This window comes from Pimephales promelas, chromosome 12 (genome assembly GCF_988280905.1).
Source record: "Pimephales promelas chromosome 12, fPimPro1.hap1.1, whole genome shotgun sequence".
NCBI classification, from domain to species: Eukaryota; Metazoa; Chordata; class Actinopteri; order Cypriniformes; family Leuciscidae; genus Pimephales; species Pimephales promelas.
The window spans coordinates 20454166-20478527 of record NC_142780.1 but is presented as its reverse complement, the minus strand read 5'-3'; the positions used below and the strand labels follow the sequence as shown (position 1 = coordinate 20478527).

At 38.6% G+C, this 24362-nt stretch overlaps 2 protein-coding genes and 1 long non-coding RNA gene across 5 annotated transcripts; 2 read left to right on the top strand and 1 right to left on the bottom strand.

Annotated features, from left to right (window-relative positions):
- Positions 1-375: 375 nt before the first annotated feature.
- LOC148977010 (uncharacterized) lies at positions 376-4391 on the bottom strand. The gene is given in 6 exon segments (XM_089118200.1): positions 376-1499; positions 1501-1708; positions 1711-1782; positions 1785-1915; positions 2101-2333; positions 4332-4391. Coding segments are annotated over 6 exon segments (1086 nt in total). The 3' UTR covers positions 376-1117.
- A 2382-nt stretch (positions 4392-6773) lies between these two features.
- On the top strand, positions 6774-12740 carry rps19 (ribosomal protein S19). The gene is made up of 6 exons (XM_039679829.2): positions 6774-6853; positions 7537-7613; positions 7737-7837; positions 9854-10037; positions 10501-10555; positions 12681-12740. The coding sequence occupies exons 2-6, from the start codon at positions 7537-7539 to the stop codon at positions 12705-12707; spliced, it is 444 nt and encodes a 147-aa protein (XP_039535763.1). The 5' UTR covers positions 6774-6853; the 3' UTR covers positions 12708-12740.
- Positions 12741-15096: 2356 nt separating this feature from the next.
- Positions 15097-24280, top strand: LOC148977009 (uncharacterized). 3 transcript variants are annotated; one of them, XR_016145732.1, is made up of 4 exons: positions 15097-15368; positions 20354-20459; positions 23724-23844; positions 23982-24280. It is a non-coding gene; the product is annotated as an uncharacterized LOC148977009 (long non-coding RNA). The 3 variants fall into 3 exon arrangements; XR_016145731.1 differs by lacking the exon at positions 15097-15368 and having other exon boundaries at positions 19410-20459; XR_016145733.1 differs by lacking the exon at positions 15097-15368 and having other exon boundaries at positions 19410-20459; positions 22559-23844.
- The last annotated feature ends 82 nt before the right edge of the window (positions 24281-24362 follow it).

Here is a 24362-nt window from a genome sequence, read left to right as displayed (position 1 = left end):
TTATTTGTTATTAGTGACATAAAACTAAGGTCTGACAAATATTTCTTGCTTATTGCGACAACTTTTTTTCAGCCCCCCTGAAGTATTAATTATTTCCAAGCAAAAAAAAACAAAAAAAACCCCTTTTTTCTGGGAAGCCATGTTTAGGGTATGATAACTCAAGAATTACGATTACTGGCCTCTTGGGAATTGGTAGAAACATTGACAAATTTATTTCCTTGAATCCCAAATGGTTCAGAGACCACACTAAGTTCAAATATCTTCATAATTGGACCCTAAAGTGGAAAAACAAAACCATTTTAGACATGAAACAAAACCAAGGGTACAAAAAAATGTTTTGACATTAGAACCAGTCTTGATTGACTATGTGCAAGTTGATAAACATAATGTAAAATGTTAACATTTTATCAAGTCCGAAAGAAAAAAGGCCTCATGTAATATCGCCAATTAGAATAAACTGACCAAATTTAGCTTGGATTGAAATGGTTGGTGTAAACCTTTGATAATATTAGACATGTAACTGTACTACATAGATTCGAAACAACAACAGCAAATACATTTTACCTTTGATCATTATGCTCCACAAATGAACATTTTCGGCAAACTTAAAACCTTTCTGCAGACTTTCCTGTTTTGTTTTCAAAATGTAAACTACATGATTAAATGCCAGTGTAATTTGTGGTGTACAGAACTGACGGTTTAAATCTATTCGTCACATTATACAAGACACAAAATACGTAGATCCCACTATCTATCCTGGGCTTTAATAACTTCTCGAATAGCAGATACAAATAACAAAAGAGTTTGGAACCATCAACCAGAATGAATTCATTGCGAACATAAAAATGAGCCCATTTAAATGTAATTGGCCATTTAATGACTACTTAAGATAAGCGCGGCATGCAGGTCTACAATAAATTCATAAAAGTTTATGAACTCGTATGTTTTAGGTCTCAAATAACACAGTATGAACAAAATTGTAATTTTATCTGAAAGGAAATGGACTGACCCTAATACAAATAAAACCTCGCATCTGAGATGAGCTAATGTTGGATACATTTTACTCAACTGCTGAAAATAATTACATATAACCCATGCAAGTGCCTTAATCATGACATCACATCCCTGGAGGTCCTTTCAGTGTCGGCCCAGGGTGACGGTAAACTTCCATTGAACGGAAAGCACTACCCACAGATTTGACTCGAGAGAGGAAGACCCTTGAGATCAGGTTGGGCGCGGATAACAAGGAGCTCTCGATGCCTAGCTGCTGAGAGGTGTTGGTGAAGAGGAGTGGGGGCACTAGGCTGTACATCTGGAAAAGAACAGAGGCTATCAGAGAGCTCCAGTCGGGTCTAATGGCATTCGGGGTGAAGAGTAACAAAGCGTGGGTGATGTGCAGGGGCAGGCAAAGCATTAGCAGGAGAGAGACAGAGAGAGCCAAGGACCGAGACCACTCTGAGCTTCGTTTCTGCTGTGGCGTGAAGCACATCAAGTCCAGACACGGCCAACAGAACCAACAGAGGAATAACAAACACGGTGACAGCAGAAACATACACAAGAAAAAACGGACTGAGGATCGTGTCGGTGGCACAGATGCCCCAGTGACTGCCGTGGATCTCTGCATACGTGAAGTTCTCATTGTCCTCCACCAGAAACTTGTATAGAAAACCTCCATAAGGCAAGAACTGGCCGATCACAGAGCGATGGCCGATCCCATCCGTTTGGGAGGGAGGGCAGGGGTGGTGTAATTTGGTTCAAGCCATTCTTCCGTCCCGAGTCCAGCTCGTCCTCAGCAGCTCCCCAAGCATCAGAAGAGCTGGAAACGATGAACTGGCTGAAGGCGGTGATCACTGAAATGACCCAGCAGAGCAGCACAGAGCACAAAACCCGCCTACGAGTCACTAAGCCTGCATATCTGAAAGAAACATAAGCTCTGTCCTGAATTTTAAGCATATTCAGCACAATTTAATACTCTGATTTTATAGTCAGCACAAACTAAGTCTTTAATGTGATTTCACATATGCAAGAATCAAAATAGCTGAGAGCTAGCTGAACTTTTCGAGCATGTTGGCAAAACAAGGTCGGGGTGTTCACACTCACCTGTTCCCCAGTGTGAGTTGAAGCAGGAGGCACACAGTGAACTGCCTGACAAGTAGGGGGCAGGAGACCATAGAGATACAGGCGTACAGACACTGGGAACTCCTCAGGTTCAACAGCACAGACACAGGAGCGACCACAATACTGCCCGCTGACCCAACCACACCGAGGCAAAGTTTCAGGCATGCAGATGTGCTCCAGCTTCTAGTTCCTGCAACACCAGCAGCCAAGCAACGCTATTACACACTGAATCAGGGAATATAGACACATAGCATACCCCTAAGAGTGAATAGGAAGATGACGATAATAATTAAATAATTCAATACGAATTAATATTAGAGTGGCTTAACAATTTAATTTAAACAAGCTGGATGCAAGTAGCCTGGGAAAACCAGGCTACTTCAAGCCAGTAGCCTGGCAAAGAGCTCATTCAAGCCAGAGCCCGTCTAACGGAGAGCCTTGGCACTTTCTATTAGCCCCGTTGTGTATCATCTTGGTTGCAGTTCCATTAGAATTCCACTGGAGGTGATCAGAATGAATGGGAGTCTATGGGGCTAAACGGCTAAATGTGTCTCTTTCACCTGCTTGTCGTTAAATCAAAATAGATTTTATTGTTGATTCCGCAAGTTCAATATAGATTATAGGCCAAAAGTCGAATGAACGAGTACTTATATCCTTTTGATTTCTTACAGGTTAGGCCGTTGTTGGCCGGAACTTGCTAGCATTCTGCTATTGTGTGACGTCATCACAGTTTTGAACGGATTTTTAGAACAGATAAGTGAACTTAAAAATGCAATTTTCAGCTGAGTGTATTTTCTTAGCCCTCCCCTTTGAATGCAACTTTAAAATTACTTGAAAAAAAATTACATCCTGAGAAAAGTGGATTTCTGGGGGTGAAACCCCATTGACTCCCATTCATTCTGCACTCGACCGCGAGCGCCCCCGCATGGACAGAGACGTGTTCCTGCAGCCAGTCCAGAACCCGGAAGTAACCAGCCAGTGCCAATTCTCTTCAATTAGACATTCTCTGTTCAAGCCCATTTCCAATCCGTCGAAATCGAGGCACCAATCAGAAATGTTGGGGCGGGCTTTATACGATGACGACAGCGCTAGCCGCTGGGATTTTGAAGCAGATTTTGTAACCTACATTACAAAGATGGATGCTGCCGTCGAACATCACTCGTTCAAATCAGCTGTCGCCTCTGTTGTAAGCGTTTTGAGCGTTTCCTTTTTGTTAAAAACCGAGCAAAGAACAACACTCGGAGATGTTTCTCCTGCTGCTCTGGATACGTTGTCTCCTTCGTCGCTCTGATTGGTTTTAGGTCTATCCGTGATGTCCGTTGGTGACGCCCCTCTGGAAATGATTTGTCTATGATGCTTTGCCAGACCATAACTCCGTTACAACTGAGAATAGTCTGGTTTTAACAAAACATTCAAATGGCAGGAATATCTTCTTGTCTTTTCAGTTTACACTCCATTGAAAAGGTTAACAGAGATTGTTGTGGCAGATGCCTCCACACGGCGGATGTGATAGTCTAAACTGTGAAAATCCTGAAAAGTCACAAGCTGCTTGGGCTATAGCTGCTGTGACAACCCGATCAGGTAGCTACGCTGCTCTGACAGACAGGTTATTTCATTTTGTGCCGAGACAATGGGAAATACATATTTGCCTCATAAAATAGCTGTTAAAATGTCCCCCGAAATGCTTCAATATGCCACCTGTCTTTTTAACATAATGAGTTTGACCTTTTCAACAGCCACTGACAGTAATCAGTCGGAGAATGCCTGTGAGTGCTTCATAAAAAATGAAAAATTATTGCGGAATCTCGAAATCCAGTGCTCCTCGCATGCGTGGGCTGGGCCTGCTCTTCTTTCATGGTTTTCCTCTCTCAAACAAATTGATTGAACTGAAATAATTAATCGTGTAAAAGTTAGAAGTCGTCTCATTGTGCTGCTCTCATTGTAATGCTTCTGCACTTCACTCTCGTCTCCATACAATTCATTCATCCAGCCAATCAACTACGAGCCCAACGATACAACAAGGACTTGCAGATTCACAGTCCTCCTCTGGCGAAAGGAGCAGGAAATATGTTAATTAATGAATGAACAAATTTACAATTGAATAAAAGATGAAAGAAAGGAATTGCTGTAATTACCGTTTTTAGGCTTGAAGATGAATATGAATCTGTCTGCTCTGGGATTTTTGTCTGTCAACCAATGCTAATTCCTCTCACACTCTTTGTGGGTGAAATGTGCTGATGTACGGTGTGAGTGAACGCATAGCCATAAACCATTTTTACCACAACTCGTCTGTTCAATACAGTGTGTGTGTAGTCTTATCAATCCATTCAAGTGTGTGAGCAGAACTCCCCATTCCGTTTGGTCACAAAGGGCAGTATTGCCACCATAAACAAACATCAATCTCATTCAGGAACACATAAAGACCCCAGCTCACATTTATACACTCTTAGAAATGCACAGTCTGCGACTGACATGCACCAGCACCGATTTACGCACGCCATGGCTCTATCTAAAGTAAACAGATATGGCAGGAATAAATGGATAGATAGAAGAATGAAGGGGAGAGGAAGCGCTTATCTGTTTGGGAGTTTAGGTGTCGATGCACATGAACTAATGCAGTTCTCAGCAGGGTATGAAATGATAGATTTCTAACACGGTTCAATAAGGCTGCTTGCATCATTGCCTTTCCTTGAGGAAAAAAACAGACTGTACTAGTATAGAAGATGTCTGTTGTTCACAAGACTGTCTTAAGGTTAGAAAAGTATTCTAGTCCTCCGGTGTTGAAAAAAGGGGTATGCATTTTATGTTAGGAGTCAACATTTGCAATTTGGACCTTCAGGCCGTTGATAATCGTTGAAGTCGACTATATGGAGAAAAATCCTGTACTGTTTTCCTCAAAAACCTTAACTTCTTTTCGACTGAAGAAAGAAAGACATGAATATATTGGATGACTTAGGGTGAATAAATTATCAGGAAATTGTAATTCTGAAGTGAACTAATCCTTTAAGTCTAACCCTAATTAAACACACATGGACCAGCTAATTAAGGTCTTCAGACTCACTGGAACCTTCCAAGCAGGTGTATTGGAGCTAAACTCCAGGAGCAGGATTGGACATCCCTGCTGGATGGATGCAATGGTGGGCAAGCTGGATTGATCAAGATGCCAGCTGCATAATGCTATAAAAAAACCTTTCATTTTTTAAGAGTGAATGATTTCCACATGCCTTTTGCAACACGCAGGCTGCAACTGAGACATGTTGCAGAAGGCATGTGGAAGCCATGTACTCTTAAAAAAAGTTTATTTTGGGGGGCATTTTTTCCATCATGAAACCTATCCATTGAACAAAACGTTCTTCTTATTATTAATTATTAAAATGTTATTTGCTAAGAATAAAAAATAAATAAATAAATAAGTGTAATTGCTTACGCTTTACGCCAATACATTTAGAATGAATGATGCGATTACTCCTTATATTTTTTTATGGAAAAAAAAAACTTCTCTTAATTATCATTTAAATCTGACTCATTTTCAAATTGTCAGAAATCAAAATTTCAAGAAAACGTTATGAGTTTTAAATGACGTTCTCTTAACAGGGCATTACATGACCTCTGAAGAGGATACTACTTACATCATGCAGCAGGCATTTTTGCAGCAAGAGAATAGGGAAATAAATTATAAATCAATATTCTTATGAAAATATTCCCAATTATTGCTCACATTATTACACGCCTTTTTCCATTAGGTCTACATGTTGCCCCAAGAACACATTAATATGCAAATTAGTTAGTGTATCGATGCATTGCATATAACGATTGCACGTTTACACGCACATCGCATAAAGTAAAATGGAAAATCAAATAATTAGTCATGTATTTCATTGTGAATCATCTTCATACAACGTTTGGATAAAAATTGTTTTAGCCTATGGCTTTAAAACCTAAAAATGTATTGATAAATAAAGAAAAAAAAAAGTCTACCTGTCATTTAATCTTAATAAATGGATACTGCATGGTGCTGTCTACAGCGCACATAACATAACAAAGGACTACAATATATTTTTGAAAAATGTCTTTATTAAATTTCTTATGAAAAAATAAATAAATTCACAAAATAAAAAGTCTGGTTCTTTTACAACCTTTTGAGCAGTATTTGTAAACATTTAAGATTATGATGTGTTGGCAATTTTCAGGTGTTCAATATAAATATATTGGTCTTGCTCTCCTCACAAATCAACTTCATTGCGGGACATTTCATGAAAATGCAATCGCACGTGTCTTGACTGTGAGTATAAATGCAATTAAGAAAACTAAAATTTGAATGATCATTGCCATAGTTTTTGTTTGAACATGTCACACATATCCAATCATTTCTGTAATGCATTTTCATTTTAATTTTGCCACTTATAAAGCTTTTCAATATGCATTTTAAATCTAGTGTATGAAATGACAAATGTAGCTAAATGATGTAATTTCATTTTCAATTTTGCACCAAACGTTGCTAGAATGGTAAAAATGTAACTTTAAATACAGAATGAAGAATGCAATGCCATTTCACATATTGCATTGTCATTTTGCATATTACATTTCAAATTGAATATTGCTAGATTGCTACACATGTGCTTCCATACTCTCGCTGCACCATGTTCAAATCTCGCGATAACAAACGCGACCAGCCCCTGTTAACACGCCTAGGAAACCCTGCACGTCCCTCTTCGTTTTGCTGTCCACAAGCAAGGTAAATCATACTCCGTATCTTTCTAGGTTATAAAGTGACTTTTACGCATTTGTGTCACGAGTTTGACCTTATATCCAAATTGTAATGCAGCAGTAATCATAATAACACATAATCTCAATAAAATGAAGCTGAAACGAGACTCGTAGTTTGAAAAAAATTAAAATTAGATCGCATGCTAAGAATCCCCGGTGTTTCCAATGGCTGCGCCCATGCAGTCGTATTGAGGCCTAGTCTACTCAGCATGCATTAACTTACTTAACTGCGTTAAAAAAATACCGTGAGATAATGGTAATAAAAAAATGGTCGTTAAATGGTCTAAAATACTGGTCTTATCATTTATTTGCGAGTCAATTGAGCTTGTTTGTGTACATATTTTCCTCTTCACTGTTAACGTGGTCGTTAGCCATATTGCTAACGCCATTTCTAACGCCAAACTACACATGCCGAACACTCAAGTTTGCAATAATATTTAGGCTATTATTAATTATGAGGTTAATTCTGTCTCTGCAATGGTCCCCACTATCCGTAAGCTTTCTTACATGTGTAAGTTAGCTTATGTTCATGTTAGCTAATAGCTAACGTTTGCTAATCGTTTTACATGTGACTTGCTCTGGTTAAAGGAAACCGTAAACTATCCCTATATGTGACTGTGGCTTAAATTTAGTTTTTATTATCATTTTCAGATGCCAGGCGGTGGTGTAACCGTGAAAGACGTCAACCAGCAGGAGTTTGTCCGTGCGCTGGCAGCCTTCCTCAAGAAGTCAGTTTAACTGTTTGTGTTCAGATTTGATTGTATTCATGACCATAAGTTTTTGTCCGAGACTCCCTTTGGGGGTTGTTTAAGTTATACTGTAGTTTATTGTGTAGCCTGTTGTTTTGACAGGTCGGGGAAGCTGAAGGTGCCAGATTGGGTTGATATTGTTAAGCTGGCCAAGCACAAAGAGCTAGCTCCCTGCGATGAGAACTGGTTCTACGTCAGAGCTGGTGAGCGTCATTCTCATTTTTATCAAAAGTCATGCAAGTATCTTCATTTGTCAAACCAGTGTAATTTTAGCTATTATAGGCTATTCAGTTATTTACCAAGTGTCTTTTTTGGCAATAGACAAATGGTTGGTATGCATGTGTTGTCACTACCATTAAAGTTTAATGTTTGTGTATCATTTTAATGTTATTTAGTACTTGGGTTATGTTCAGACTGTACAAATGTGAATTTAGCAGTGTGAAAGGCAAAAAGAAAATTACATGAAATGTTTTTTACAGACATCAAATTTTACAAATCCGTTTCAAACTACACTTATATGTGGTCTAAAATCCTATTCTAATCACTTTTCTGTAAATGTTTGTCTGACCGATCTGATTTCGCATTGTTTGTGACTCGCATCACAAAACGTAAATGTCAAACGTTACAGGAAACAACCCGAAAGTCGCCCCTGAAACTAGGCTGTTTTCCAAAGCGCCAGATGAGCAGAAAATGACAATTTAAAGGAGACAAGTTTGTACACTGATGGAGACCATAGTTGCATACCAGCCTACAGTTCTGCCATTGCCTCATAAGACTCGCGAGGATGAGGATACTTATGGTGCATTCTATTATAGCCAACAAACCGACTCGGACCTCGGATGTGACGTCATGTCCACACTTCAAGCGTTCTATTATGTTTTGCACGTCCGAGTTGGAGAAAAAAATGGACGCCACCCGGAAAGCTGTTGTAATGGTAGCACTGGCTGAGTACCAGGCACTTACATTAAAAAAATATTATGACTATACCTTATAAAAACGCAGCCATTTGAACTTGAAAATGTTCACTTTATTTCATGTTAATCTTTTGTTAGCAACGTTAGTAATTGCACTCAACAACCGATTCCCATACCTACAGGGGACGCAGTAATACGAGTGATTATAATCATCATTTTAAAATACCAAGGCAGTTCAAAAATGATGAAAACAATTCATACTTAAGTCACACGGGCGCAGCCATCTTGAATTCCGAAACGGAATTCTTGCTCAGTGTCCTCACGGTTGTCCGTCCGAGAGGAGAAATCCGAGGAAAGGGGGCGTGTTATAACGTCTGTCGCCCGATTCGGATCTCCAAGACGGATGAATAGTAGAACGCACCATTAAATCAGAAAATTATTGGGGTGGGTTGATGGGCATCCGTGTACTCTAAAAGCAGTCAGACTCTGCCTGGTGTTTATCGCTTGGGGTGAAAACGGCTAACGTGGTTTTATCAAGTTAGTGGTATTACCATCTGCATATTCTATTTGTGTGTGACATGAGCGCACACAATGTGTGTCTTCTCCAGGTCGTGCTTTCTAGGTTGGTCATAAACGCCGAAATGTGCCCAGATGGTAACATTAGGCTTTTAAAGTAGTTGGAGCATTTACTCGCATCTGGCCCCCCCTTTGCCATTGTATGCTACTGTGACGTCAGAAAAACACCATTACATTATAGTCGGTTATGGTCTATAACTGAACCGACACCGAATCGTCATCGTCTGCATCACGATGCATCATAGAAACGATTATTTTCAACACCCATACAGCCTTTAGTGTGGTTAACGTTGTTTTTCTGTTTTGTGGTCGATCCATTTTAATTCTTATTGCTGTAAGCACAAATGTCATGTTTTTCAAATGATGACAAAGTTTAGTGGCTTTTTAATGTTTACTCTGAGAATCTGGTGGAAAGCAATGGATGGTAAAAGCAAGCAATTGTGTCAGGATTGGGCTGGTTTATTAATGACCTTGTCCTGTTAATGTGTCAGCAGTTTCTGGTGTGTGCTGAGAAACTGATTAGACTTTCTGAAACATGCAAACAGTCCCACTTGACTGTATTTAAGAGCTGAGTTTGAGTACGGAAGTTGGATACTGCTATTAGAGATTTTATGCTGTGCGTGCTGCATTTTTGCTGTGAGTTTGAACTGTCAACTTTCTTGGCATGTTGCCTTCTGTTGGCCCTCACTGCCCTGAAGAAATCTCTTCTGACCCCCTATCCTCCCTCAGCCTCTACAGTGCGTCACCTGTACCTGCGTGGAGGTGTTGGCGTGGGCTCTATGACCAAGATCTACGGTGGGCGTAAGAGGAATGGCGTGTGCCCCTCTCACTTCAGCGTGGGTTCTAAGAACGTGGCCCGTAAAGTGCTCCAGGCCCTTGAGGGCCTCAAGATGGTGGAGAAAGACCCCAATGGGTGAGTAGACTGCAGACTTGTTTTTGACTATTTCTATATATACAGTAAGCCCAAGCCAAATTTTCCTAAGGGGGCAATGAAATATATTGCATATTTACTGTTGCCTTGCTTTTGGCTTGCTTAGTTGGGGACACTTAATATTCAACAATATTATTGATCTGTGTTCTATTACTTTCATGTTATCACTGTGAAGCTGCTTTGATGCAATCTGCATTGTAAAAAGCGCTATGTAAATAAATGTGAATTGAATATCAGTGGTGTCCAGTCCTGCTCATTCAGGGTCACTGTCCTGCATAGTTTGGCTCCAACCCCTATTAAACACATCAGAACCAGCTAACCATTATTAGGCATACTAGAAGCTTCTAGGCAGGTGTGTTGAGGTAAATTGGAGCCAAACTGAGGCTCAGTGGTGCTCAAAGAAGGTTCTTTTTTCAACTAATTCTTAATTGTTTCCATTTCCAAGTGGGCGTAGACTGACCCCTCAGGGGACCAGAGACCTGGACAGAATTGCTGGGCAGGTAAGAAGCTGCTTATTGTATTACAGTATGTCAACTTGGAACACTTGTGGGGGAAAAAAAAATAAAAATAAGGAAAAATAGTGGATTCAAAAATCGCTATTGATTTGGTCAAGTCAGGCTTCTGAAGTTAAATACAGTACAATAGATGGTGGTTCTCAGAATTCACATGAATTGAAATGTTGCTGCACAAATGCAGTATGAGTGAGCGCAGATCCAGGTACTGAATGTGGTGATCCTATTTCCACTTAAAAGGCCTCACAATTAAGTGTTTACTGCAATAGCTTTTAATATGTGGACAAAGTACTAGAGATGCGCGGATGGGCTATTTCATCCGCAACCGCATCACAAAACTCATCCGTCCACCATCCATCCTCACCAGCATTTGACCAATTTTCAAAACCCCACCTGCCCGCCATCCGCTGATTGGGCGATACAAGGCGCTGCTGATGACAGCCGCGAGACTATAAAGCTGTCTGAATAGCAGCAGTGAACTCCGTCTCCGATCGGCCCACAGGGACATTAATAGCCTAAATTAAACGCACTTCGGAAAACTTGACCTTATCTGATAGGCTACTGTACAATATTTTAATTGTAGCCTAATAGAAAATGCATTTTGGCACACTTTCAACATGCTGCTATTTTATGTGGTGCCGTTTGTAAAGTGGCTCACATTTAGCTTCAAACAATGTTTAAACTGGTATGATTTTTTTTTTTTTTTTTTTTTGGCGGTCATGTTTTAGCACATTTACAACTATTTGTCAACTTAGAGATATTTTAAATAGTTAAATCTAAATATTAAAAGCTAATGCCAAAGCTTGAATCAAAATGGTAAATATTGAATCTAAATGTTTCGGGTGAAACTTGAATTTGCGTATTAGTTAAATATGTTAAGCATATTTTAATCTATTTAGCCTACTACTAATGAATGCCTATTTTACTCTTTATTTTATTTTTTTTAGAAAATATAAAGCTTGAATATAAGTAGTTTACATTGTGGGCTAGTTATTTCTATGTACTGTCATGTCAGGGTGACTACTATAGGTCAAGCATGTTCTGAAGACTCCTGGTAATTTTGAATGCACGGGAAGAGACTGGAGAGCTTGGCTTTTTCAGGCACAGTGCAATTCTTTTTATACCATAAACAGGCCTAACAATCAAACTATAGAGCCTCGTTATTAAAGACGCTTTATTCATTCGAGTTTATTCCTTCCGAAATTTGATGAAATTCCACCGCACAACAGTGCATTTTTGCATTTGGAATTGTCGAATCGGAAACGACACCAATTTTGTGACACAGACGAACCTTTGTTAAAATCTCTATCAGACAATGCCTGTTATCTATGCCAAAAGAAACAGCAGTCAGTGAAAATATTTTAAAATGATTCGCTGGCTTTGCCATCTCTGATAATAAGCAGTCTCTGCATAGACTCAACTAGCTGTCTGACGAAAAAAATAATTTATTTTTGATGTAGGTAGTCATAACAATATTTAAAAATGTATGCACATGTTTTTCATTTGATTGGTTCAACCACCAAATTAAATTTGTCACGTTGTCCGCCCGATCCGTGGTTTATCTGCGGATGGCTGTAACCGCCATCCGCGCATCTCTACAAAGTACTATCTTCAGAAAGGAAATGCATGCACATCCCCTCCAAAGCCTTCGCTTGCGTTTCGCCCCTCTGTCGGTCCTCCGCTTTCCCTGCGAGCTACCGCTGTGCGCCAATCCGATGCTGGAGGAAGTAAACAAGCCGATTGAATTTCATGCTCGCTGGGCTGCCGTACGGTGGCATTTTATTCTGCCTGATCCCCTTAATGAGCTGAATTCAGATGAGTTAACGTGATTTTCTTGTGCTTGCCTTGGCTGTGTTTTCTGCACTCTGACTCTTTCCAGGGCACTGTTGATGTGCTTGGCTTCTCGTTGGTGGCATGAGCAAAAACAATGTCAATGTAGACCCCAATGTTTTTCTTAATCTCCTGGCAACCAGAACCAGAAAGCCTCCTAAATCTTTCTCCACTGATTTGTTTCCCACGGTTTTTGGTGCGACAGGGTGCAAGAAATGCTGATTATAGACTGATTTGATGGATGTCTCTTAATCCTGATCTTTTTCTTCATCATCTGTTGCAGGTTGCCACTGCAAGCAAGAAATCTTGAAGTGTAAAATAAACTTTTTTTTTGAGAAACCAACCACTGTGTCTACTGTCTTTTTGTTTTTTCTTCAGGGTCAAAAGCTGAAAAATGTAATACTTATAAGACATTGTCTTAATGTGAAGCAAAAAAAAAAAAAAAACATTCATCCCCTCAATCCATATTTTAACTTGTTCTTTTTGTTTTCAGTTTGAGTCATATTTTGCATTAATTTAGTCTCAGGTGCTTCAGGCGAATTGCTTGCATTTTCCTAGAGTCAGATGAACCGTAAGGCTGGATTTGTGTAACTTGGCATGGATGCTGATTGATTTACTCATTAAGACAAGTGTCTTTATTTCCCTTCTGCTGGTTTTGGCAGAGGAATTTGAAGCAGTTAATGGATAAATGCATGACAGTCAAACCGCTGTGTATTGTGCTGAACTGTGTGGTTGCTGCGTGGTTACAGTGCCATCATGTGGGCTTGTACGATATAAAATCCTTTTGGTTTGTGGTGGCAGCAAGAGTTCTCTCCACTACCAAGAAAATCCCAAGTTATTGACTTGCACAGTACAGGGAGAAATTACAATGGGGTCAGTCAATGGTTTTATTACTGACATTCTTTGTAATATCTTGTTCAGCAGAAAAAAGAAATTCATACAGGTTTTGAACAACCTGAGGGTTAAACTTGTGCGAACTATGCTTTTTAAGTTTGTTTAGGTTATCTAACACAATGGTTCTCAACGTGTTTGGCCATGGTACCTACACTCGCCCACACACTAAGTCATTAGGCTGTGACTCATATTTTTAGGAATGTGAACCAAGTATATTTATTCATTCTTAATTCATTATAAATTCAAATGTATATAGCTTACTGTAAAGACATGTTTGTTATTTTGTTGAATGCAGTTTGCCCTTTTAGCACCATTTTGTACTTTTTATTGGGTTAAATTAAGTATTTTCTTGCATTTATTAAATCACTTGTATTAAAATATAATAGGATACAAGGTATTAACTTTTAACTATCATTTGAAAAATGTAGTGTTTAATCGTATCTAAATATTTATTCAAAAGCAAAACCTAAAAATATTCAGTTATAACCTGCAATAATCTGAACAAGACTAGTAGATACATGTATATTTATTAAAGAGCTATACAGGTACCTACTGGGTAAACATGGCATTACAAATTAAAATTATTTTTCTCCATTTTGACCTGAAATAGTACACTAATTGTAAAAAGTAATACAAATATATATTGTAAGTTGTCATTAATGTACCATAATTATTGCACAAATAGTAATTAGTAGTCTACAAAAATCTCAAAATATTACATATTTTTGAACTAAAATATATAAAATGTATTTAATTAACCCTCTGATTATCTTTAGTCTACAAGAGTTATATTTGTGGTCTCCAGGATCCCAGACAATCACATTTAATTTTGTAACAGAATAAAAGTTTTTTTTTTTTTTTAATGCAATTTTACTATGTTTATTGTTATAACTCAACATTTGTGCAGTTTTTGGAGGATTTTTGATAGCTTTAAAATTTCTGTAAATAAATATTTGTTTAAACAGGTTTAATTTTTTTTTTTTTTTTTTTTTGTTGGAAAATGCAGTTAAAAATTACTCTAACCACTAGATGGCTATAGAGCTCCATTATATGCTATTTTCTTTAAGTTTTTCCAGTTGGATTCTTATCTAAATATAAAACGTTAATAACAAACAAACTTCAAAGTTTTGCATTTTTTTGTACTGACCAAAGTTTTTCCAATAATGTTGCATCATGATTAGAATTAAACCTAAACAAGATATTAGAGATTAAGAAATGTTTAAGTCTTTAGATTTTATCATTTATTTAAAAAATCTATTTTTAATATAATTCTACAATTTTAATCAACTAACTGTAACAGAAATGAAAATGAAATGGAACAGAAATGATCAGTTTTATTATAAAGTGAACACCAAAATGCATTGAAATGAACAGCAATAACAAATTATAAAATAGAGCAGTAAAAAAACGAATTAGTTAAAAAAAAAAACAGTGAATGGAGGAAAAATCAAACAATTAGGAACAATAAATGGTGGTCCCATCTCAGACATTTCTCATTTATAGTGCACTGCAGGTGTTTATGCATCAGTGCATTACAAATGTTTCTAACCACTTTATTTCTGTCTATGTGATCTGTTTTTTTTTTTCTGATTTTGATGATGAATTTTGTATATTTACTATGCGGGGTCTCCAAGGACCCCAGAGATGTCACTATTTTTTTTTCCACGTTAACATAAAAACATCATTCCAAATTATTATTATTATTATTATTATTTTGTAGATCTAGAAAGTGTTTAGAGCCGTTTCATACCATGTGGACAAAGAGAACATTTTTGTTTTAATTATTATTATTTTTAAAGGTGCAATGTGTAAAAATGTTGAGTATCAACAGAAATGCAATATGACATCCATTATGTTTTCAGTGGTGTATAAAGAACTTTCTTAATAAACCGTATTGTTTTTTTACTTTAGAATGAGACATTTATATCTACATAACTGTGGGCACCCCCTTCTATGATGGACGACATATTGTGACGTCATGTTTCTACCGTAGCAGAACGCAAACAAACAGCGCTACAGAGCGCGTTTCGTCACTACCTTGAAAGAGAAGCCGCACAAACTAGAAGCCATAGACACCGTGAGTAGTGACTTTTCCCTTGTCTGTGGTGTAAAATATGTAGTTGGATTGTTTCATGTAACTTAGCTCTCCCTCGCTGTGTTATGGCTTTGCTTTGTGGGGATAAATGTCCTTGTTACGTTTGTGAGACAGCTGATTAGTAACTTACTCATGTTATTGACCGTAAAACAGTATGTTACAGGAATCATTAACCCGTCGATCTTGGAAGAGATCTGTTCGAGTTGATCGCAAAGAGTTTTCAAAATCAGAGAAAAACTGTAGCTTCTTTGGAAGGGAGGGGTGAGCAATGAGCACTGAGTGCAAACTCGCAACTGAAATGCGATGTCGCTAAAAATCACACACTGCACCTTTAAGTAAAAGTCATTTGCGGGTTAAAAAACCCCAGAAGAAAACCAGAGGGTTAAAAAATAGTTAAGTGTATGATCACATTTGACCACGTTTGAGTGTGAATACACGTGGGTTATGCCTACAAGAAAAACATTAACATTAATTTTGCCTCTCCATCACTCTCCAGAATAAAATTGTGCTGTAAATGTCTTTGATGCAATAATCAATGCACACTATGCTGAAATTTTAAACAAAAATTGCTTCATATACCTGTATCCTGCTCAAAACCAATGTATTGACAGTGCGGCTGGTTTGTTTTGTGCTAATGAGAGCTCCATGAACCACGTGGCCGTGTGTCGATGACGCCGGCGAGATCAAATCAAGCATGTTTTTCAGGCTTCAACTGAGGCTGCCACAATAAGAGCACCAAAACAGTATTTATTGTTTGAATTTAGTATTAAAACTTACAAACTATACCAAAAGCAGGGTTGGCAATTTGGCGTGAGATTTGGGCAGACAGAGCATGAGTCAGTCGTGTCTCACGCCAGCCAAATGCATGAGAGTTGGCAACCCTGAAGGTCACTGGGTCGAACAGGTAAATGGATGGCTTAATGTAAACAAATTGCTGCTCTGACCCAGCAACCTTATACATCTCATAGGCTACTAGCCTATAGGTTAGGCTTGCTAACAGCAGTTATACTATTTTGAATATGCAGCGGAAAAGACATTAGTTGTAATGGGTAGGCTACAACATATCGCCAATAAAGTAATATCATACAGTTAATGTAAATTCCCCAGTGGCATTGGCAACAACTTGGTTTGGGCCATAGACCATTTGGACCCTAGTTTTAGGCTAAAAACGGTTAATGAACGCCAGAGGGCAGCAGAGATCAATATTTGTATGGGCCGCGAAGCTGAGCTGCATCAAAATAAAACCTAGGCTACTCCTGATGCAGTTACTTTCATTTAGGGAAAAAATGTAACAAGTAGAAAATAGTTTCTTACATAATAAATAACAAACCGTCAAACATACAATTAAATGAACACATTTTGTTCACGTCGGAGTCAATGCAGACAGATGTCCCACGGTTGATTTGTGTTTGAGTGCCGATTTGTGTTGTTTACTGTTCTGTGTTTGCTTGACACAATGTTTGTTCAGATGTTCCCTGGGAATCTGTTTCATTCTCTTTGTCCACAATGCAGCTCCGCGGCAGTTGATCAATGGTCGTGTTTTCGTGTAAATACAGAATCTTTTTTTTTTTTTTTTTTTTCACAAAATCAATCATCAAGATTATTGCCGGTTCTGCGTTATGCCCTTCATCTCTCAAGAGATAGCCTGACTCATTTCATAACATTTTCATATCCCCCACTCAACTCGCCAGCTGTTTGGGAGCACCTGAGCCACTCCTCTCTCTGTCGCTACCCTGTAATTTGGAAGCAAGAGAGAAAGATAAACATGTCTTTGAGTGATAGAGGAGAATGTCAAGAACGCTGATTTAGAAGGTGTTGCTGTTTGTTCACTTGCTACTGTCTGAGTGCGGCTTGGCCTCCAACGACAACAACTCCGAGCCCTGCAGCCTTCACTTCTATTAACTTTCCAGGGAGTTGTTTTCATAATGGTACCTGTGGATATATATAGAGGAGATTAAAAACTGTAATTACTACAATTAAAATTACAACATTAGATAATTAAGTTATTGTGCTCATGCCTGTTTAAAGTCACCATTAAATCAAAATGGACAATTCTTATTTTTTATGGAATATTGCATTTGTTATAAAGGATTTAGGCCTTTCTGTGCACATCATCTTCATTTATATATATATATATATATATATATATATAATCTTTTTTTAATATATATTCAGCTTTTTAATCAAAATAATTGAGCCCCAAAGAGTGCAACAGTGCCTGCCCCCATTTGTCAATGCTTGTTCCCAAAAAATGTTTTCCTTACATTTTTTTCCCATATAGTGATTTTTTTTTAAAGTCTTCATTTCATAAGCCATTAAAGGGTTAGTTCACCCAAAAATCACAAAGGAAGATATTTGGAAGAATGTTTTAGTCAGTGGGGATTGAGATCTGTTTGATTAAAACATTCTTCCAAATATCTTCCTTTGTGTTCAGCAGAACAAATAAACACATAGAGGTTTGGAACAACATGAGGGTGAGTAAATACTGACAGAATTTTCATTTTTGGGTGAACTAACCCTTTAAGGATTTGGGCTGCAGAACTGACAACCGTATTCTGCTGCTGTGTGAACGTAATATTCGTTCAAAAAAAAAAAAATGGATAGGCTAGATAAACACTTATTAAATAAATAAAAATTCTTTCAGAGAGAAGAGATGTTTTTATTACTAGGGCTGAAAGTAGAATCAATCGATTATTTCTAATAAAACAATTCTTACGTTGAAATTTGTACTTTAATACAATTGCTCTGATGGTTGGAAAATGCCTTATTAAATATAAATATGGGTATTAAATATGTCCAATTGCAATGGAATAGTAACTTAAATATATAATAAAAGTATCTATGCAATATGTCTATTTATATTAATATGTTAATATTTTTATTTTGTGACTAATCATACCAAATTGGCATGTTAAATTACCAACCCTAATTTGTATCTTCCTAAATTTTTTCCTTTAAACTCGACTTTGCTCTGGTCCATCCTTTGACAGGTGTTTAACTATGTCTGGCAAACTTATATGAACCCAGATCAAGTGCCAAACAGACACACTCAAACACAGTGTTTCTAACCTGCATCTGTTCATAGCTCGCATTTTGCCCTCAAAACAGGTGTTATGTCCAAGGGAGCAGGCCATGCCATGTGCCTGTTGAGTAAAGACAACACAGGCTTGTCTGGCCTGAGGCTGTGCCACACACACAGGGAGACATCCCAGCCGCACAGAAGATTAATACACAAAAGCACCAGGACTTACTACACCACCTGCCCCAAACACATACAGAGCATGATGGGTGGATTAACAAAGACGCCACGCAGAAGCTGAGTGTCAGCGACAGTCGGAGAGAAAGACAGTCTCAGGGACCATTCAAAAAGAACACGCTCGTTTAAAAAATGAGATGCCACGCCGTTGAATGGAAAAGAACGCAGTCTCAACAGAAAGTTGTGCTTCCTGTAAAGGTGCCGTCATATTTAACGTTGCCTGACTCATTTTCACTGGCATTTCAATAGACCCCAGGGGAAACTACCCACTGCAAGCGTTTTACATAACGTTTTTTGTGAGTGTTACTCAAATCAGCTTGCTTTTCTTTTTTTTTTAGAAAGACATTCAACACCAACAACAGTGGCTGTTTACTTCAGCTAGTGGACGGTAGGATTAGATTAGCCATGGCCGGGACAGAGGAAAAAGAGTATTTACCCACACTTCAACAGTGAAAGGGAAGAGCTCTACATAAATGGAGAACATGTCAAACGCACAACCAAACAAAAGCTTTGTTTAACGGGAAAATTCGATTATATCTTAATCTTTTTATGGATTCTTATGTCCACGCGTTTACGTGCCCTGTCATCCTGACCCGCTGTTACAAATCTATCCTTGCAGGAAAACAGAAGAAGGGTGTTGAGTGGCTTTGAGACTTCACTGATAAAACAGTTATTTAGGAATACAGATAATACAGGAAGCAGCGCACGGCCCAGAAATCCTCCGATCAACACGTCACATTGTCACTGTGACAGTCCGTTAGCTCAAATGCAGCATGAGTTAAAAATATGCTTTGTGAAGCTTCGAAACATTTGTGAACCATTTGTTTCCAACCACACGATTTATACGTCATAACGTTTTCAATGGTTTAGTGGACACATTTGTATAATAAAAAGGAGGAGTTTTAGTTAATAGTCTCTTATTTGCCTGATTAAACAAGCAATACAAAATAACACATTACAGACACTTATTTTTTTAGAAGAAAGCTTCTTTTTTAGAAAAGCTTAGTTTCTCCCATCAGGTTATATTTATGTTCCATGCGTGAGACAAACAGTGTGATATCATAACCATCGGTTATATCACATGACCTCCGGACCTGAGAAAGAAAACAGACACGCATTCAGAAAGGTGAGATGGACTAAGATAAGTAGGCTGTGCACACAAATATGTATTGAATCCACATTTGACCACTTCAGACATGTTGGCGCGCCGGCCATCTTAGAACGGTCAGCGTGTCATCACTCGCAAAACATTGCATAGCTTCTGGTTGTGAAACCGCCAAGATATAAAGGCCAACTAGTGCCTTGAAATGCACAGCATTATTCAGTATGTCTTCCACTGAAACGATAAGACGGGGCAGGACACCAGCTGCTCTCCCCGTTTCGTTTATATTACAGCTCGACTAGAGGCGTTGAGCTTGGTAAAGCTGCAGTTTCCTCCTAATCTCGAACTGCTTCTCCTAAACTCCTCAATATCGCTGTAAAATATAGCATTCTGTGCAGAATTCAAATGGGTCCGATACGTTTTGTGGTATGCGCCAACTCGCACATATGATCCACTCTGTGCCAGCCAGACTCCATTCGCCCCAAATGGAAAGCATTTTTACACTGAGTGTACTATGTCCCATTCACCATGTTAAGATTTTTTTTTATTTTTTTTTTTTTATCAATTGACCGATTTCAGTCACAGCTTCAGTGTCTGTTTATAATGTAGGAGGCAGGATGCTTCAGATTCTTGAGAGCATTTGATTGGACAGAAAATCTGATGGGAAGCTGAAGTCATCAACATCATTGATCCATATTGGCGGAAGTGAGAGACTGTAAGTTTTAAATGCTTATACTCTTTTAAATGTGAGTTTTGTCATTGTTTTGAAACACACCAGGAAGCCTGACATATTCATACTAAAAGCCAAAAAACTCCAGAAGAAATGGGATAACCTTTCACAGGAGAGATTGTATTGTTTTTGTTTTTTATATTAATTAACTCAATATTACAGGATTTTACCATGGTACTTTTGAATGGTTTTACTTTACTATGGTAACTTTTAAATGTTGTGTTAGCTGATGCCTAGAAACAGCCACCGATGAGGCATCTATGTAATTATGAGTATTTAAAGGTAAATCCAGAAGATACGTCTAATCCGAAGTGAATTATAGTAAGCTGTGAAATGACACCTAGTATGTGTTCTTAAAAAAATGATGTTATCAGAAATATCTACATTCTGAAGTGTAATCTGTTCCCACCCATCCAAATAGCCAACAGTCACACACAAGCTTGTTTGGGTTTGAAGAAGTTGTCTCTGTCTTTGCTCTTAAACAAGTCCTTCTTATCTACTCACAGAAAAAAAAAACCTCTCCTATTTCTGTTGTATTTCTCTCACCTGTGCCACCCCCTTCAGTGGATACCATCACTTCACCTCTCTTTCAACTCAAAGCACTGTTCATTATAAGCTCTCAGCTGTTCTGACCCCCTTCCGAGTATGTGTGGTCTTATCTTAACAGCTTCTGACCCAGAGTCCTGCTCGCATTTACTCCTATCAGCCCATTTCTCTCCCAATCTCTTAAGAAGACAATGCACATCCACCATCCCACTCCTCCGTGCAGGCATATGAATTTTGCAACACCTTGGTATTAAATATTTACTTCAGACAGTGTCCAGAGGAATGTGAACATAAGCCATGCATGGCCCAAGCACATACCTGCAGTTATTTATTAAGTCTCGTGTAACAGTCCAGATCCCTGCAGTTAGTTAGAGCAGCCAGAACAGACACGCATGAGTTAGTGTTATTAGAGCGGTCGAACTCTCTCCGACAGGAATGGATTATTTATGGCTGGTCAGTGCTGATGGTATAGTAGTTCTTCTCCAGCTTTAGTGATGCGTTGAATGGAATAATATATATATTTTACTTTGGGCAAAGTTCACCACTTTTCCCTCATTCCTTTTAGAGTTTAGGCATGTTGTGTGTAAGTAGGAGTGCCTGATAATTGGGTGGATGCAGTAGTGAAGAATTGTACATGAAATGTGTGTGACAGAGTGGATTATCTCTCTTACTGCTAACTCTCATTCCAAGTTAAAAAAGCTACCTTTGGCCATGAATTTGGGAAACATAGGCCCGCTTTCACAGACAGATCTTAGACTAAGCCAGGATTAGGCTTGAACCTTAGTTCAATTAGGGCATTTATGTAGCTTTTACAAGCATGCAAGTTGCTTTCAGTTAAAAAAAAAAAAACTCAAGCTTGCACTTTAGTCCGGTAACTAGCTTAAGCCTTGTCTAGGACAGTAGGGGAGACTGCAACTTGAGTGATCCCTATACCAAAGGCTCATTCCTACCTCTATTCATACTTGGTGTTTCACTGATTAATCAGGTAAAGCTTTTATTGTGAATATTCATAATATTCACTCTAGTATCACATGATCATGTGACACTAGACTGGAGTATGGTGCTGAAAATTCAGCTTTGCCACCACAGGAATAAATAACGTTTTAAAACGCATTAAAATAGAAAAGTTTTTTTTTAATTATAATAACATTTCACAACAATACAGTTTTTACTGTATTTGTGATCTAATAAATGGAGCCTTGGTGAGAATAAAATACTACTTTCAAAAACAACAGCATCAAAAATCTTGCTGAACCCAAACTTTTGAATGGTAATAGCTTCAGTTAGTCTTTTCAACAAATTTCTCTCCGTCATTCCATTTCTCTATCTATCCTGTTATTTCCTACTGTCTGTAGGCTGTATGTTCATGCAGTTGAGCTGTATCAGAACTGGGAGAGCTAGAGCTGGAGAGAGAGAGTTACCAGGTCTGAGATCTTTTATCTTCCAGTTTTAGAGCTTGTCCATCAGGTAGTGCAGAGCCACTGTGAGACATTGAGACCACTGTCTACAGAACACTGACTGTCCCCTTGCCTTTGAAGGAGAAAGCTCAGGAGAGAGCTCACATGGAATGCTAATGCTACAGTCAAAGTCAGGACAGTGAAATTTTGGGACAGTGTTCCAGAAAGGAGACATTGTGTCATTGCTCTGAGATCCATTAGCATGCCAGGCTGTATTACATTCCCATCGTCGTCTTTTCAAAGGGACAGAAGAGACTTTGAAACTTGTGAAATGAAAGTGAGGTGTCTGCTACACTTCAGGTTAATTAGGAAAATGAAAAAACAGAGCAGAAAATGTGGGTTTAAACCGTGCTAGATTATAACTTTACATCTCACTCTGTCTCATTCAGAAAGTCATCTGCATACTCAGAAGCAGATGAAAGTCCTGAACCAGCTTTAAGGCTGCGCAAATGTAACAGACAGACATTTAGTGTACATTATGCGTTTGCCTGAGGCTTTTCTCCTCTACAGTAATGGGGAGTCGTGCTTCCCTCTCTTTTGATATATGAATGACCCTCTTTTTCATTTTTCATCACAACCGTGGTGCTTCTCTTACAGCTGTGTCTCATGTCTGGCTGTGTTTTAAATCTGTAGCACAGCACACACAGCATTTCATGAATAGCAATGTACTGCTACAATTCCTTGCCCTATGGGAATAATGGTTGGGTGAGTACAAAGGCTCTTGCCCATTAAAGTGCAAGCATAACTGCCACTCTGCTCTTGCTGCCTAATTTAAAAACAAAAATGTTTTATTCTGTTTGTTGACCCATTGTGTCATTTCCAACCCTGACTTCATTGCAGAACGAGTTTCTTTAGCTGCTCGGCATATACGGCATGATTAGTTTCTTAAGGCCACAAAATATGTACATTTTGTTCCTTACCTCTCCTTCAAGACCTTACAGTTGCCTTTAAACTACTATTTAAACTTCATTTTAATGCCTTTCATTCTTTAATTTTCACCCTGACCTCTTAGCAGCTTAAGTACACAAATATTGCCCTCGTTAGTGCCCTTCTTTCTGTGTTGTGTCCTGCATTGTACAGCCCAAGTAGTCCAGGTCTGACCTGAATTAAATACCCTTTCTTTCCTTCCACCTTTCCTTCTGACCCTTCTCCCCAATTCCTCTGACCAAGAGGCAGAATGTGTGCTGTAGGAGTGTAATCTGCTCTTCTGCTCTCCTTTATTTCCATTTCAATCCCTCGTTCGCAGCTGGAACCCAACCGCTTTGCATGTTGATGAAGAGTGGATCAGCCCGATGTGGGGGGGGAAAGCGCAAACAGATAGGAGGAGGGAATGAGGGATTATGTGAAGGAGTAAAAGAGAAGAAAGGGTGAGTGAACTGAGGAAAGAAAGATAAAGAGTGTGTTTGTATGCTTTTAAAAAGCACTCAGACCAAATCTATTATTTCCACTTATAAACCAATCGATTGTTCTTGCATTTTACCCCTTTCTCTTATATTCCTCCCAGTGGTAGCGCTCGTTCTGTTGACTGCAGTGTGAAGTCATCTCTGTCGGGAAGAGTGAGAGATGCTGAGTCAGATTACTCATAACTTAGAGCATTATTCCACCAGTGAGCAGCCTTCTCTTTGACATAATAATTGATCTATTGTTAATAACGTCAGAGAGATGTTGAAGTTGAGGGTGTAAGAATGTGAGTCAGTTGTTTGGTTGTTGTGAAGAGATGAAGTGTCTGCATAGTGTTGAAGAACTGCACCAATTCAGAAACACCGTCATTATTATAGGCCTATGGTTGCCCTAAAAGGTATTTGGACACTTAAAGGGGTGGGTAAGAATTTTGGACATCAGGCCTCATTTCCAAGCTAGACTTAGGGCCGTATCTTGCACCCGG